General features: G+C 47.1%; 4 protein-coding genes across 6 annotated transcripts; 3 read left to right on the forward strand and 1 right to left on the reverse strand.

Annotated features, from left to right (window-relative positions):
- Positions 1 to 16: 16 nt before the first annotated feature.
- LOC125907425 (uncharacterized) lies at positions 17 to 6,986 on the reverse strand. Of its 3 annotated transcripts, XM_049609408.1 has the most exons (3): positions 519 to 1,029; positions 259 to 407; positions 17 to 197 (listed from the first exon to the last, which is right to left on the reverse strand). In XM_049609408.1, the coding sequence occupies exons 1-3, from the start codon at positions 649 to 651 to the stop codon at positions 177 to 179; spliced, it is 303 nt and encodes a 100-aa protein (XP_049465365.1). In that variant the 5' UTR covers positions 652 to 1,029; the 3' UTR covers positions 17 to 176. The 3 variants fall into 3 exon arrangements, with proteins under 3 accessions (XP_049465365.1, XP_049465364.1, XP_049465363.1); XM_049609407.1 differs by lacking the exon at positions 519 to 1,029 and adding an exon at positions 5,829 to 6,986 and having other exon boundaries at positions 17 to 407; XM_049609406.1 differs by having other exon boundaries at positions 17 to 407; positions 519 to 1,032.
- Positions 6,987 to 8,134: 1,148 nt separating this feature from the next.
- LOC125907334 (casein kinase I-like) lies at positions 8,135 to 8,572 on the forward strand. The gene has a single exon (XM_049608956.1). It carries the CDS (start codon positions 8,135 to 8,137, stop codon positions 8,570 to 8,572), a length of 438 nt encoding a protein of 145 aa, XP_049464913.1.
- Positions 8,573 to 8,686: 114 nt separating this feature from the next.
- On the forward strand, positions 8,687 to 9,064 carry LOC125907335 (uncharacterized). The gene has a single exon (XM_049608957.1). The coding sequence runs from the start codon at positions 8,687 to 8,689 to the stop codon at positions 9,062 to 9,064; it is 378 nt and encodes a 125-aa protein (XP_049464914.1).
- A 4,791-nt stretch (positions 9,065 to 13,855) lies between these two features.
- Positions 13,856 to 14,784, forward strand: LOC125907336 (casein kinase I-like). The gene is made up of 2 exons (XM_049608958.1): positions 13,856 to 14,118; positions 14,250 to 14,784. The coding sequence occupies exons 1-2, from the start codon at positions 13,856 to 13,858 to the stop codon at positions 14,782 to 14,784; spliced, it is 798 nt and encodes a 265-aa protein (XP_049464915.1).
- The last annotated feature ends 1,658 nt before the right edge of the window (positions 14,785 to 16,442 follow it).

Here is a 16,442-nt window from a genome sequence, read left to right on the forward strand (position 1 = left end):
GGATGAAGGATCATCATTGACGCTGAAGTTACCCTAGCAGCGAGTATCAGATTGTAGGGCCAGCCGGGCCCCCACTTGAGTTGCAGTGGACGGCCAACGTGAAACGCAAGGAGACGTTTCAGCTTCACGTTTGACCTGGAGCCTGGAGATTGCCGCACGCGGGGGAGAGCGGTCGTTCACGGCGACGGTTTCAACAGCTAAGTTTGCCACAACAAAATATTCATTATCCCACACTGACAAGTTCGAATGATTACTTACAGGATCGGCCAGCGGAACATCAGAAGGATGGTACACCGAGAACCAGGCTTGGAAAATCCCAATCGGCTTGGAGAATGTGCTCCTACTACTTCCACCGCTGGAGCCGCAATCTGGGTGATCGATTGCGGTGAGGGCGATGTTGGGATGGGCTGTTTACGGGACACAAAAGGGAAACACCATCAGGCGAGTGACGATACCGGGTGGTGAGATAGTATGCACCACCAAACACACAAGCAGCGGGAAAGGCAACGTCGACGTACCAGGACCAGGGCATCCTGCAGCAGCACAGCGGTGTCTATGAGCAGCTGCTATGACGGCCGAATGCCACCGGTAGCAGCCATCCTTACGACAATTCCAGCGGCAGCAGCAGTACGTACGATCCACAACACCCATCGCGCAATTACTCCACCGCTACACGGCCGCGCACGGAAAGCGCATCTGAGCACGGAAAGCGCATCTGAGCACGGAAAGTGTAAAGTGTAAATCGGGAAAAAACGATGACAGTTGTTGAACCCGTTGTAGCACGGGATGGGGTGCGTTGCCAAGGTGGATTCAAAATATCAGGTGCTGGAAAAGGCCCTTTACCCGGTGGTGGGTCCAAGGTGGATTAAAATATCAGGTGGTGGATTAGGGCCTTTGGGGGGTCGCCATAGTTGAGGGACTTTACGTCATTTTAGAACCGTTGACCATTGGTTTCCGCACACAAAGCTTAGCAAATATAACAGATTTCTTTGTTATTATGTGCATTTTAGTGTGTCTATTGATTTTATCGAAAAAACGTAATATATTAACAAAAGATTTGATGATTTGTTATGCACGAAATTTAAAATCATGCTAGCATGAGTTCTAATCTCAAGTAAATTGCGGCCATGCGGCTCGTAGATAATGAGGAATTAATGTAAAAATTGAAAAAAAAAATAATGATTTCTTAATTTTTATCATCAAAAATGTCGAAAACACAAAGAATTCTAGAATAAATTCACAGAATAACACAAAATAACACACTTTAATGTATGTTTCAATGTTAAATAAGAACTCACAAAGTCCAAAATATATTTTTAAAGAATATTTATTCGAAAAAATGGGGTAGATAAATTATATGAACAAATTTAATTAATGTAAACAAAGTTTGAATCCTGGGGACCTTACGGCAAGTGACGAATTGTCAAAATGCACTAGAGTCCACCACCTGATATTTTTAAATCCACCTTGGGTGGGTCGCCATAGTTGGGGGGACTTTGGTGTCATTTTAAACCCGCTACACACCGTTGGTTTCAAAAAGTATAGCAAACAGAAAACTTTCTTTCTTGCTTATAGGCAAGTGCATTTTTGTATTTATTCATTTATTGAACAAACATCAGAGATACAAAATCAGGCAACACTTACTGCAATTGTCCTCGCGTGTCCATGTGTCTCGTAGATGATGCGGAATAAAGGTGAAAATAGCAAATAAATTAATGATTTCTTAGTCTTCGTCTCTATCCTGTCCTCACCTGATCTCGGATTGCATCCACCTTGCGTAGAGCTTCGGTTGACAGTAAAAGATGCAGCGGTTCTGAATAGTACTAAATCTCGCCGATAGATGACGCTGGACATTGGGACATTGGTTCGTGTTCGAGGAGGCGAATGAGCTGCGCGATTCGTGCGCGATCGGGTGATTTCTCGCCATCGCAATTCGCAAATTCGCACGCTTCATCTCGGCGGCATCTCGACATCGCGACCGAAAAACGGGTACCATTTTACGAGGTGTAATTAGAATCCGCGCAATAAACCGTTTCCATCAAAGGCACACATCCGCGTGTTTGGAAGACTCTCCCTGCAAAAAAAAAGGAAACGTTTTCGCTACGCGATTAAATGTTAATGTTCACAAAAAAAATTTCATGTTTTTTTTTAGTTCTCTATGTTCCAATCCGGGCGAGGTTTTCAATACTTTTGCATTCATACTTTAAAGGCTTGCGTCCATCCAGCCTGGGTAATAAGTTCTTTTTTAAATTCTGCCGCCGGTTGATGCTTTGATGTTGATCCTGTTTCGGAGATAAAAGCGTCCACCACTTTGACGCATTTCTCATGGAGACGCACGGTGGCGGCTGAGCGCCACTGTCCCAGAAAACCATCACTTTTACCCGTACAAAAAAAAAAAAAAAAAACCGTAGAAAAGAAAAACCCAATAAAGAAGCACACAGGACGCGACACAGGATCTGCACAGAACTCGCACAGGCTACGCCAGGCCAGGACACCGGTACGACGAAATGAACCAAAATCGGACCTGGAAATGTAACAACACTTGGATGCGTTTACCAAAACCCACACACCACAGGTAACTAGATGGTTACCAGCCGAAAATGCGTAATCTGTCAAGTTGCTGTTTCGATCGTAGTACACATGTGAACATCACCCAACCAAAGGCTATATATGTAAACCACACTTATGCATCAGGTTATATCCTCACTACGAGTAAACGCAAGGTGACGTGTTTTCGCTCGCTCTCACTTTTAACGGTTTTTTTCGAGTGTTTTTGCGAAAAATTGATTCTGCTGTTGCTTCCAGTTACATTTCGCAGGTGGCCAAAGAGAATCGAACATGTCGATTAGAGAAGGACGTGCGCCCAATTCTAGTTCGCCGGAGTCCTTGATGGTGGTGAATCTCTCCACCTATCGGATTGAAGGCGAATTCGATGCTGGTGGCTGCGGCACGGTGTTGGTGGGCAGCCATGCCCGCTCCAAGCAGCCGGTGGTGATGAAAATGGCCAGCAAAGAGGTGGACCGGCTCCTGCTCGCCACGGAGCGCCGGATCTATGCGCGGCTGCCGAAGGCCCGTGGATGGCCCAGACTCATCGACGCCGGTACGTATCGCAAACGCGACGTGCTGGGTTTTGGAGCGCCTGGGGCCATCCCTGCAGGACTTACTGAACTTGTGCGGAGGACGCTTCGGTCTGAAGACGGTTTCGCAGCTAGCGCTGCAACTGCTCGACAGGCTGGAAACATTCCACGAGCTGGGGTACGTTCACCGCGACCTGAAGCCGGACAATGTCCTGCTGGGTCGCGGAACGACCCGCAAGACGCTGCACATGATTGACTTCGGTCTTGCCGAGCCGTATCGGCACCCACGCACGGGGGAACACATAGCGCAGGATGCGTTTTTTCCCGTTCGCCGGAACGATCGAGTTTGCACCAGTGTTCGCTCATCTGGAGTATACACCGAGCAGGCGAGATGACATTTTGTCGCTCGCCTACATGCTGGTGTTTTTGCTCCGCGGTGGCCTACCGTGGTATGGTACCGAGGAGCGATTTGATCCGGACGAGGCACTGCTTCTGAAGTTGTGCATTACGCCCAGCGAGCTGTGTAGAGGACTGCCGGCTGAGTTTCAGCGGTTGACCGAGTACGCGTTGCAGATGGAATTCTGCGACGCGCCGGACTATACCGAGCTGAAGCGGATGTTCCGGAATCTGCTGCGCCAACATTCCATGCAGCACGATTTGCATTTCGATTGGAACCGGTTTGGCTGCTAAACCAGCACCTAATTTCTTTTCTTCTCTCTCTCTCTCTCTTCTCGTTCCAGCTTTCGTAAAGTGACGTGTAAGTCACCCCAGTATAAGGCGCCGTGAAGGAACAGCCCAATGCTGGGACGGTGGCCAAATCCGATCCTCTGCCTCCTCGTGGCGCCACTGGATGTTGGCCTCTGGTGTTGTCAGACTCACCAGCGGCCTAACCAAAGAGGACGGTCAGTGGGACACCAAGCGTTTGCTCAACGAAGCTACACGTACATTTGATGCTATGGGGGTTGAAGGGAAACAAATATGTATTTATTGTATTTTAGTGTAAGATTGAGGCCATGTAAAAATACACGTATAGCATTGGAATAAATTGAAATGTACAAATGCCTATATAAAACGAGTTAATTTTCGAGTTTGCAATGATTGCAATTTTCCACTCTTTCTCGCCGGATAGCATCAACTTCAAACGTACATAGTGGGGATGTTTTCCACTGCCGACGCCGATCCACGAACACAAATTTTGATAGGCCACCTTTACATGAGCATAGCTTTCGAACGCGAGCTTATATAAGGGCGTGCGTGCGGGGCATCGATGGAAAGCTCTCGCCAAGTACTATCCGACGGTGGGTATTGCACCTCCTCCCGCCCTCCCTGTTCCATACTGCAGGAAGGAAAACCGTCAAATTGCTTTCGAACGGAAGCTAATACAAAGCTATATCAGGCAGCGACAGACGCGTCGGTACAAGTTGTGCAACTTTTGTCTCACAAGCGTGTCCTCCTAGGAACCACTCAGCTCGACTCTTCCAGTCAAAAAACGTGATTTTGTGTGAAATTTTCACCGTTTTACACACAGGTGTGGGAATGTTTTTCCCCCCTTCCCGGATCCATTGTTATCCCTCGTTGGATAGGGCGCGGCTAGTAGACCAAATTTGGTACGACCATTTGCGTAGGTACGATCAACACTCGTTACTCAAAATCGGAGTCAAAGTCCTTCTGCAGAACGCGCCACGGGCTGTCATTTGAAAACGGCCTCCGGAAAATGAACCGAATTTTTGTGATTCGGTTTCACATGTGATTCGTGATGGAAAAAGCCATCGAACACTTCAATTTACATCGAGATTTGGATGCGTGTAGCGAAAGAGAACGTTTCTCCTTCGACGCTTAGATAATCGAGATAATTCATTTGCTGCTACTCGCCATTTGTCTGAAGCATTCTTACCCCGGTTTAGTAGCGATGTCCAAATCTGCAACCGAATGTAGAGGAAAGAACTTCATTCCGGAATCAATGGCCTACAAAAATGGACAACTAAAACGAAATATCAGGGAAATGTAAAATTGTTCACACCAAACAACCTTAAAGCTTGGGTAGTTCCAAAAATATTTTATCGAATAGAAATAATGTCTCCGAAAGTCTCTGGCTCCTCTTTACCGTACTGCTCTGAGGCATTCTATCGGGGCCTTTATAGTCCAGTCCTATTCCATCACTGTTCTGCAAAAGCGGGCAGCTTTCTTTCTCACATATCATCACACACAGATTGGATTACAGAAGCCTTCATTGAAAGTGCCAAACAGGCATTCACGGTGCTGACGGAAGGAAGAACGGTTGCCACAAACTGCAGAACAATCACGAAATGGAGAAAGGTTATGGGTCCAAAACAGCCCCAGAGTTGATTGGGAAATGCAAAACAGAACCGATAGATGATGCTAAATTCAGATGGTTCGTGTTCGAGGAGGAGGAGGCGACGGTTTCAACAGCTAAGTTTGCCACAACAAAATATTCATTATCCCACACTGACAAGTTCGAATGATTACTTACAGGATCGGCCAGCGGAACATCAGGAGGATGGTACACCGAGAACCAGGCTTGGAAAATCCCAATCGGCTTGGAGAATGTGCTCCTACTACTTCCACCGCTGGAGCCTCAATCTGGGTGACCGATTGCGGTGAGGACGATGTTGGGATGGGCTGTTTACGGGACACAAAAGGGAAACACCATCAGGCGAGTGACGATACCGGGTGGTGAGATAGTATGCACCACCAAACACACAAGCAGCGGGAAAGGCAGCGTCGACGTACCAGGACCAGGGCATCCTGCAGCAGCACAGCGGTGTCTATGAGCAGCTGCTAGGACGGCCGAATGCCACCGGTAGCAGCCATCCTTACGACAATTCCAGCGGCAGCAGCAGTACGTACGATCCACAACACCCATCGCGCAATTACTCCACCGCTACACGGCCGCGCACGGAAAGCGCATCTGAGCACGGAAAGCGCATCTGACCACGGAAAGCGCATCTGACCACGGAAAGTGTAAAGTGAATCGGGAAAAAACGATGACAGTTGTTGTTGAACTTGTCCCGTTCTAGCACGGGATGGGGTGCGTTGCCAAGGTGGATTCAACATATCAGGTGGTGGTGGATTAGGGCCTTTGGGGAGGTCGCCATAGTTGAGGGACTTTACGTCATTTTAGAACCGTTGACCATTGGTTTCCGCACACAAAGCTTAGCAAATATAACAGATTTCGATTTGTTATGATGTGCATTTTAGTGCGTGTCTATTGATTTTATCGAAAAAAACGTAATATATTAACAAAAGATTTGATCATTTGTTTATGCACGAAATTTCAAATCATGCTAGCATGAGTTCTAATCTCAAGTAAATTGCGGCCATGCGGCTCGTAGATAATGAGCAATTAATGTAAAAATCGAAAAAAAAAAATAATGATTTCTTAATTTTTATCATCAAAAATGTCGAACACACAAAGAATTCTAGAATAAATTCACAGAATAACACAAAATAACACACTTTAATGTATGTTTCAATGTTAAATAAGAACTCACAAAGTCCAAAATATATTTTTAAAGAATATTTATTCGAAAAAATGGGGTAGATAAATTATATGCACAAATTTAATTAATGTAAACAAAGCTAGAATCCTGGGGACCTTACGTCAAGTGACGAATTGTCAAAATGCACTAGAGTCCACCACCTGATATTTTTAAATCCACCTTGGGTGGGTCGCCATAGTTGGGGGGACTTTGGTGTCATTTTAAACCCGCTACACACCGTTGGTTTCAAAAAGTATAGCAAACAGAAAACATTTTCTTTCTTGCTTATAGGCAAGTGCATTTTTGTATTTATTCATTTTATTGAACAAACATCAGAGATACAAAATCAGGCAATACTTACTGCAATTGTCCTCGTGTGTCCATGTGTGTCTCGTAGATGATGCGGAATAAAGGTGAAAATAGCAAATAAATTCATGATTTCTTAGTCTTCGTCTCTATCTGTCCTCACCTGATCTCGGATTGCATCCACCTTGCGTAGAGCTTCGGTTGACAGCAAAAGATGCAGCGGTTCTGAATAGTACTAAATCTCGCCGATGGATGACGCTGGACATTGGGACATTGGTTCGTGTTCGAGGAGGCGAATGAGCTGCGCGATTCGTGCGCGATCGGGTGATTTCTCGCCATCGCAATTCGCAAATTCGCACGCTTCATCTCGGCGGCATCTCGACATCGCGACCGAAAAACGGGTACCATTTTACGAGGTGTAATTAGAATCCGCGCAATAAACCGTTTCCATCAAAGGCACACATCCGCGTGTTTGGAAGACTCTCCCTGCAAAAAAAAAAAGTAAACGTTTTCGCTACGCGATTAAATGTGAATGTTCACAAACAAATTTCATGTTTTTTTTTAGTTCTCTATGTTCCAATCCGGGCGAGGTTTTCAATACTTTTGCATTCATACTTTAAAGGCTTGCGTCCATCCAGCCTGGGTAATAAGTTCTTTTTTAAATTCTGCCGCCGGTTGATGCTTTGATGTTGATCCTGTTTCGGAGAATAAAAGCGTCCACCACTTTGACGCATTCTCATGGAGACGCACGGTGGCGGCTGAGCGCCACTGTCCCAGAAAACCATCACTTTTACCCGTACAAAAAAAAAAAAAAAAACCGTAGAAAAGAAAAACCCAATAAAAGAAGCACACATGACGCGACACAGGATCTGCACAGAACTCGCACAGGCTACGCCAGGCCAGGACACCGGTACGACGAAATGAACCAAAATCGGACCTGGAAATGTAACAACACTTGGATGCGTTTTCCAAAACCCACACACCACAGGTAACTAGATGGTTACCAGCCGAAAATGCGTAATCTGTCAAGTTGCTGTTTCGATCGTAGTACACATGTGAACATCACCCAACCAAAGGCTATATATGTAAACCACACTTATGCATCAGGTTATATCCTCACTACGAGTAAACGCAAGGTGACGTGTTTTCGCTCGCTCTCACTTTTAACGGTTTTTTTCGAGTGTTTTTGCGAAAAATTGATTCTGCTGTTGCTTCCAGTTACATTTCGCAGGTGGCCAAAGAGAATCGAACATGTCGATTAGAGAAGGACGTGCGCCCAATTCTAGTTCGCCGGAGTCCTTGATGGTGGTGAATCTCTCCACCTATCGGATTGAAGGCGAATTCGATGCTGGTGGCTGCGGCACGGTGTTGGTGGGCAGCCATGCCCGCTCCAAGCAGCCGGTGGTGATGAAAATGGCCAGCAAAGAGGTGGACCGGCTCCTGCTCGCCACGGAGCGCCGGATCTATGCGCGGCTGCCGAAGGCCCGTGGATGGCCCAGACTCATCGACGCCGGTACGTATCGCAAACGCGACGTGCTGGTTTTGGAGCGCCTGGGGCCATCCCTGCAGGACTTACTGAACTTGTGCGGAGGACGCTTCGGTCTGAAGACGGTTTCGCAGCTAGCGCTGAACAACTGCTCGACAGGCTGGAAACATTCCACGAGCTGGGGTACGTTCACCGCGACCTGAAGCCGGACAATGTCCTGCTGGGTCGCGGAACGACCCGCAAGACGCTGCACATGATTGACTTCGGTCTTGCCGAGCCGTATCGGCACCCACGCACGGGGGAACACATAGCGCAGGATGCGTTTCTTCCCCGTTCGCCGGAACGCCGAGTTTGCACCAGTGTTCGCTCATCTGGAGTATACACCGAGCAGGCGAGATGACATTTTGTCGCTCGCCTACATGCTGGTGTTTTTGCTCCGCGGTGGCCTACCGTGGTATGGTACCGAGGAGCGATTTGATCCGGACGAGGCACTGCTTCTGAAGTTGTGCATTACGCCCAGCGAGCTGTGTAGAGGACTGCCGGCTGAGTTTCAGCGGTTGACCGAGTACGCGTTGCAGATGGAATTCTGCGACGCGCCGGACTATACCGAGCTGAAGCGGATGTTCCGGAATCTGCTGCGCCAACATTCCATGCAGCACGATTTGCATTTCGATTGGAACCGGTTTGGCTGCTAAACCAGCACCTAATTTCTTTTCTTCTCTCTCTCTCTCTCTCTCTCTTCGTTCCAGCTTTCGTAAAGTGACGTGTAAGTCACCCCAGTATAAGGCGCCGTGAAGGAACAGCCCGATGCTGGGACGGTGGCCAAATCCGATCCTCTGCCTCCTCGTGGCGCCACTGGATGTTGGCCTCTGGTGTTGTCAGACTCACCAGCGGCCTAACCAAAAGAGGACGGTCAGTGGGACACCAAGCGTTTGCTCAACGAAGCTACACGTACATTTGATGCTATGGGGGTTGAAGGGAAATAAATATGTATTTATTGTATTTTAGTGTAAGAGTTGAGGCCATGTAAAAATACACGTATAGCATTGGAATAAATTGAAATGTACAAATGCCTATATAAAACGAGTTAATTTTCGAGTTTGCAATGATTGCGATTTTCCACTCTTTCTCGCCGGACAGCATCAACTTCAAACGTACATTGTGGGGATGTTTTCCACTGCCGACGCCGATCCACGAACACAAAATTTGATAGGCACCTGTACATGAGCATAGCTTTCGAACGCGAGCTTATATAAGGGCGTGCGTGCGGGGCATCGATGGAAAGCTCTCGCCAAGTACTATCCGACGGTGGGGTATTGCACCTCCTCCCGCCCTCCCTGTTCCATACTGCAGGAAGGAAAAACGTCAAATTGATTTCGAACGGAAGCTAATACAAAGCTATATCAGGCAGCGACAGACGCGTCGGTACAAGTTGTGCAACTTTTGTCTCACAAGCGTGTCCTCCTAGGAACCACTCAGGTCAACTCTTCCAGTCAAAAAACGTGATTTTGTGTGAAATTTTCACCGTTTTACACACAGGTGTGGGAATGTTTTTCCCCCCTTCCCGGATCCATTGCTATCCCTCGTTGGATAGGGCGCGGCTAGTAGACCAAATTTGGTACGACCATTTGCGTAGGTACGACCAACACTCGTTACTCAAAATCGGAGTCAAAGTCCTTCTGCAGAACGCGCCACGGGCTGTCATTTGAAAACGGCCTCCGGAAAATTAACCGAATTTTGGTATGTGATTCGTGATGGAAAAAGCCATCGAACACTTCAATTTACATCGGGATTTGGATGCGTGTAGCGAAAGAGAACGTTTCTCCTTCGACGCTTAGATAATCGAGATAATTCATTGCTGCTACTCGCCGTTTGTCTGAAGCATTCTTACCCCGGTTTAGTAGCGATGTCCAAATCTGCAACCGAATGTAGAGGAAAGAACTTCAGTCCGGAATCAATGGCCTACAAAAATGGACAACTAAAACGGGATATCAGGGAAATGTAAAATATTTCACACCAAACAACCTTAAAGCTTGGGTTGTTCCAAAAATATTGTATCGAATAGAAATAGTGTCTTCGAAAGTCTCTGGCTCCTCTTTACCGTACTGCTCTGAGGCATTCTATCGGGGCCTTTATAGTCCAGTCCTATTCCATCACTGTTCTGCAAAAGCGAGCAGCTTTATTTCTTACATATCATCACAGATTGGATTACAGAAGCCTTCATTGAAAGTGCCAAACAGGCATTCACGGAACTGACGGAAGGAAGAACGGTTGCCACAAACTGCAGAACAATCACGAAATGGAGAAAGGTTATGGGTCCAAAACAGCCCCAGAGTTGATTGGGAAATGCAAAACAGAGCCGATAGATGATGCTAAATTCAGATGGTTCGTGTTCGAGGAGGCGAATGAGTTGCGCGATTTGTGCGCGATCGGGTTTCTCGCCATCGCAAATTGAAACTCCCTACCTTCGTTGGATCGAACACGGATCATACGCTAAGAGAATGATGCGAAGCGCATGTCTCCATGGAACGTGTTGAGACTGTAACGCAGATGAAGCTGTGCCGCAAACCACGTAACAAAGCCTTGTCGATCGAGATTCTCCTGTGTCGTGTACCGGGTTGTGCAAGCGTTGAACAAGCGAGTGCGAGACACGCACGCAATTTCTGGATGAAGGATCATCATTGACGCTGAAGTTACCCTAGCAGCGAGTATCAGATTGTAGGGCCAGCCGGGCCCCCCACTTGAGTTGCAGTGGACGGCCAACGTGAAACGCAAGGAGACGTTTCAGCTTCACGTTTGACCTGGAGCCTGGAGATTGCCGCACGCGGGGGGAGAGCGGTCGTTCACGGCGACGGTTTCAACAGCTAAGTTTGCCACAACAAAATATTCATTATCCCACACTGACAAGTTCGAATGATTACTTACAGGATCGGCCAGCGGAACATCAGAAGGATGGTACACCGAGAACCAGGCTTGGAAAATCCCAATCGGCTTGGAGAATGTGCTCCTACTACTTCCACCGCTGGAGCCGCAATCTGGGTGATCGATTGCGGTGAGGGCGATGTTGGGATGGGCTGTTTACGGGACACAAAAGGGAAACACCATCAGGCGAGTGACGATACCGGGTGGTGAGATAGTATGCACCACCAAACACACAAGCAGCGGGAAAGGCAACGTCGACGTACCAGGACCAGGGCATCCTGCAGCAGCACAGCGGTGTCTATGAGCAGCTGCTATGACGGCCGAATGCCACCGGTAGCAGCCCATCCTTACGACAATTCAGCGGCAGCAGCAGTACGTACGATCCACAACACCCATCGGCGCAATTACTCCACCGCTACACGGCCGCGCACGGAAAGCGCATCTGAGCACGGAAAGTGTAAAGTGTAAATCGGGAAAAAACGATGACAGTTGTTGAACCCGTTGTAGCACGGGATGGGGTGCGTTGCCAAGGTGGATTCAAAATATCAGGTGCTGGAAAAGGCCCTTTACCCGGTGGTGGGTCCAAGGTGGATTAAAAATATCAGGTGGTGGATTAGGGCCTTTGGGGGGGTCGCCATAGTTGAGGGACTTTACGTCATTTTAGAACCGTTGACCATTGGTTTCCGCACACAAAGCTTAGCAAATATAACAGATTTCTTTGTTATTATGTGCATTTTAGTGTGTCTATTGATTTTATCGAAAAAACGTAATATATTAACAAAAGATTGATGATTTGTTTATGCACGAAATTTAAAATCATGCTAGCATGAGTTCTAATCTCAAGTAAATTGCGGCCATGCGGCTCGTAGATAATGAGGAATTAATGTAAAAATTGAAAAAAAAAATAATGATTTCTTAATTTTTATCATCAAAAATGTCGAAAACACAAAGAATTCTAGAATAAATTCACAGAATAACACAAAATAACACACTTTAATGTATGTTTCAATGTTAAATAAGAACTCACAAAGTCCAAAATATATTTTTAAAGAATATTTATTCGAAAAAATGGGGTAGATAAATTATATGAACAAATTTAATTAATGTAAACAAAGCTAGAATCCTGGGGACCTTACGTCAAGTGACGAATTGTCAAAATGCACTAGAGTCCACCACCTGATATTTTTAAATCCACCTTGGGTGGGTCGCCATAGTTGGGGGGACTTTGGTGTCATTTTAAACCCGCTACACACCGTTGGTTTCAAAAAGTATAGCAAACAGAAAACTTTCTTTCTTGCTTATAGGCAAGTGCATTTTTGTATTTATTCATTTTATTGAACAAACATCAGAGATACAAAATCAGGCAACACTTACTGCAATTGTCCTCGCGTGTCCATGTGTCTCGTAGATGATGCGGAATAAAGGTGAAAATAGCAAATAAATTAATGATTTCTTAGTCTTCGTCTCTATCTGTCCTCACCTGATCTCGGATTGCATCCACCTTGCGTAGAGCTTCGGTTGACAGTAAAAGATGCAGCGGTTCTGAATAGTACTAAATCTCGCCGATAGATGACGCTGGACATTGGGACATTGGTTCGTGTTCGAGGAGGCGAATGAGCTGCGCGATTCGTGCGCGATCGGGTGATTTCTCGCCATCGCAATTCGCAAATTCGCACGCTTCATCTCGGCGGCATCTCGACATCGCGACCGAAAAACGGGTACCATTTTACGAGGTGTAATTAGAATCCGCGCAATAAACCGTTTCCATCAAAGGCACACATCCGCGTGTTTGGAAGACTCTCCCTGCAAAAAAAAAGGAAACGTTTTCGCTACGCGATTAAATGTTAATGTTCACAAAAAAATTTCATGTTTTTTTTTAGTTCTCTATGTTCCAATCCGGGCGAGGTTTTCAATACTTTTGCATTCATACTTTAAAGGCTTGCGTCCATCCAGCCTGGGTAATAAGTTCTTTTTTAAATTCTGCCGCCGGTTGATGCTTTGATGTTGATCCTGTTTCGGAGATAAAAGCGTCCACCACTTTGACGCATTCTCATGGAGACGCACGGTGGCGGCTGAGCGCCACTGTCCCAGAAAACCATCACTTTTACCCGTACAAAAAAAAAAAAAAAACCGTAGAAAAGAAAAACCCAATAAAAGAAGCACACATGACGCGACACAGGATCTGCACAGAACTCGCACAGGCTACGCCAGGCCAGGACACCGGTACGACGAAATGAACCAAAATCGGACCTGGAAATGTAACAACACTTGGATGCGTTTTCCAAAACCCACACACCACAGGTAACTAGATGGTTACCAGCCGAAAATGCGTAATCTGTCAAGTTGCTGTTTCGATCGTAGTACACATGTGAACATCACCCAACCAAAGGCTATATATGTAAACCACACTTATGCATCAGGTTATATCCTCACTACGAGTAAACGCAAGGTGACGTGTTTTCGCTCGCTCTCACTTTTAACGGTTTTTTCGAGTGTTTTTTGCGAAAAATTGATTCTGCTGTTGCTTCCAGTTACATTTCGCAGGTGGCCAAAGAGAATCGAACATGTCGATTAGAGAAGGACGTGCGCCCAATTCTAGTTCGCCGGAGTCCTTGATGGTGGTGAATCTCTCCACCTATCGGATTGAAGGCGAATTCGATGCTGGTGGCTGCGGCACGGTGTTGGTGGGCAGCCATGCCCGCTCCAAGCAGCCGGTGGTGATGAAAATGGCCAGCAAAGAGGTGGACCGGCTCCTGCTCGCCACGGAGCGCCGGATCTATGCGCGGCTGCCGAAGGCCCGTGGATGGCCCAGACTCATCGACGACCGGTACGTATCGCAAACGCGACGTGCTGGTTTTGGAGCGCCTGGGGCCATCCCTGCAGGACTTACTGAACTTGTGCGGAGGACGCTTCGGTCTGAAGACGGTTTCGCAGCTAGCGCTGCGAACTGCTCGACAGGCTGGAAACATTCCACGAGCTGGGGTACGTTCACCGCGACCTGAAGCCGGACAATGTCCTGCTGGGTCGCGGAACGACCCGCAAGACGCTGCACATGATCGACTTCGGTCTTGCCGAGCCGTATCGGCACCCACGCACGGGGGAACACATAGCGCAGGATGCGTTTTTCCCGTTCGCCGGAACGATCGAGTTTGCACCAGTGTTCGCTCATCTGGAGTATACACCGAGCAGGCGAGATGACATTTTGTCACTCGCCTACATGCTGGTGTTTTTGCTCCGCGGTGGCCTACCGTGGTATGGTACCGAGGAGCGATTTGATCCGGACGAGGCACTGCTTCTGAAGTTGTGCATTACGCCCAGCGAGCTGTGTAGAGGACTGCCGGCTGAGTTTCAGCGGTTGACCGAGTACGCGTTGCAGATGGAATTCTGCGACGCGCCGGACTATTACGAGCTGAAGCGGATGTTCCGGAATCTGCTGCGCCAACATTCCATGCAGCACGATTTGCATTTCGATTGGAACCGGTTTGGCTGCTAAACCAGCACCTAATTTCTTTTCTTCTCTCTCTCTCTCTCTTCTCGTTCCAGCTTTCGTAAAGTGACGTGTAAGTCACCCCAGTATAAGGCGCCGTGAAGGAACAGCCCAATGCTGGGACGGTGGCCAAATCCGATCCTCTGCCTCCTCGTGGCGCCACTGGATGTTGGCCTCTGGTGTTGTCAGACTCACCAGCGGCCTAACCAAAGAGGACGGTCAGTGGGACACCAAGCGTTTGCTCAACGAAGCTACACGTACATTTGATGCTATGGGGGTTGAAGGGAAACAAATATGTATTTATTGTATTTTAGTGTAAGATTGAGGCCATGTAAAAATACACGTATAGCATTGGAATAAATTGAAATGTACAAATGCCTATATAAAACGAGTTAATTTTCGAGTTTGCAATGATTGCAATTTTCCACTCTTTCTCGCCGGATAGCATCAACTTCAAACGTACATAGTGGGGATGTTTTCCACTGCCGACGCCGATCCACGAACACAAATTTTGATAGGCCACCTTTACATGAGCATAGCTTTCGAACGCGAGCTTATATAAGGGCGTGCGTGCGGGGCATCGATGGAAAGCTCTCGCCAAGTACTATCCGACGGTGGGGTATTGCACCTCCTCCCGCCCTCCCTGTTCCATACTGCAGGAAGGAAAACCGTCAAATTGCTTTCGAACGGAAGCTAATACAAAGCTATATCAGGCAGCGACAGACGCGTCGGTACAAGTTGTGCAACTTTTGTCTCACAAGCGTGTCCTCCTAGGAACCACTCAGCTCGACTCTTCCAGTCAAAAAACGTGATTTTGTGTGAGATTTTGTGTGAAATTTTCACCGTTTTACACACAGGTGTGGGAATGTTTTTCCCCCCTTCCCGGATCCATTGCTATCCCTCGTTGGATAGGGCGCGGCTAGTAGACCAAATTTGGTACGACCATTTGCGTAGGTACGACCAACACTCGTTACTCAAAATCGGAGTCAAAGTCCTTCTGCAGAACGCGCCACGGGCTGTCATTTGAAAACGGCCTCCGGAAAATTAACCGAATTTTGGTATGTGATTCGTGATGGAAAAAGCCATCGAACACTTCAATTTACATCGGGATTTGGATGCGTGTAGCGAAAGAGAACGTTTCTCCTTCGACGCTTAGATAATCGAGATAATTCATTTGCTGCTACTCGCCGTTTGTCTGAAGCATTCTTACCCCGGTTTAGTAGCGATGTCCAAATCTGCAACCGAATGTAGAGGAAAGAACTTCAGTCCGGAATCAATGGCCTACAAAAATGGACAACTAAAACGGGATATCAGGGAAATGTAAAATATTTCACACCAAACAACCTTAAAGCTTGGGTTGTTCCAAAAATATTGTATCGAATAGAAATAGTGTCTTCGAAAGTCTCTGGCTCCTCTTTACCGTACTGCTCTGAGGCATTCTATCGGGGCCTTTATAGTCCAGTCCTATTCCATCACTGTTCTGCAAAAGCGAGCAGCTTTATTTCTTACATATCATCACAGATTGGATTACAGAAGCCTTCATTGAAAGTGCCAAACAGGCATTCACGGAACTGACGGAAGGAAGAACGGTTGCCACAAACTGCAGAACAATCACGAAATGGAGAAAGGTTATGGGTCCAAAACAGCCCCAGAGTTGATTGGGA

Source organism: Anopheles coluzzii, chromosome 3 (genome assembly GCF_943734685.1).
Source record: "Anopheles coluzzii chromosome 3, AcolN3, whole genome shotgun sequence".
Classification (NCBI taxonomy): Eukaryota; Metazoa; Arthropoda; class Insecta; order Diptera; family Culicidae; genus Anopheles; species Anopheles coluzzii.

Bases quoted from the DNA above. Each gene is read 5' to 3' on its own strand.
- LOC125907425 (XM_049609407.1), bottom strand. From the start codon at position 5,961: ATGGGTGTTGTGGATCGTACGTACTGCTGCTGCCGCTGGAATTGTCGT. The intron at 408-5,828 runs GTACGTCGACGC...TCCCGTAAACAG, and splicing joins TGCAGGATGCCCTGGTCCTG to CCCATCCCAACATCGCCCTC.
- LOC125907334 (XM_049608956.1), top strand. From the start codon at position 8,135: ATGTCGATTAGAGAAGGACGTGCGCCCAATTCTAGTTCGCCGGAGTCC.
- LOC125907335 (XM_049608957.1), top strand. From the start codon at position 8,687: ATGCGTTTCTTCCCCGTTCGCCGGAACGCCGAGTTTGCACCAGTGTTC.
- LOC125907336 (XM_049608958.1), top strand. From the start codon at position 13,856: ATGTCGATTAGAGAAGGACGTGCGCCCAATTCTAGTTCGCCGGAGTCC. The intron at 14,119-14,249 runs GTACGTATCGCA...ACTGCTCGACAG, and splicing joins CCCAGACTCATCGACGACCG to GCTGGAAACATTCCACGAGC.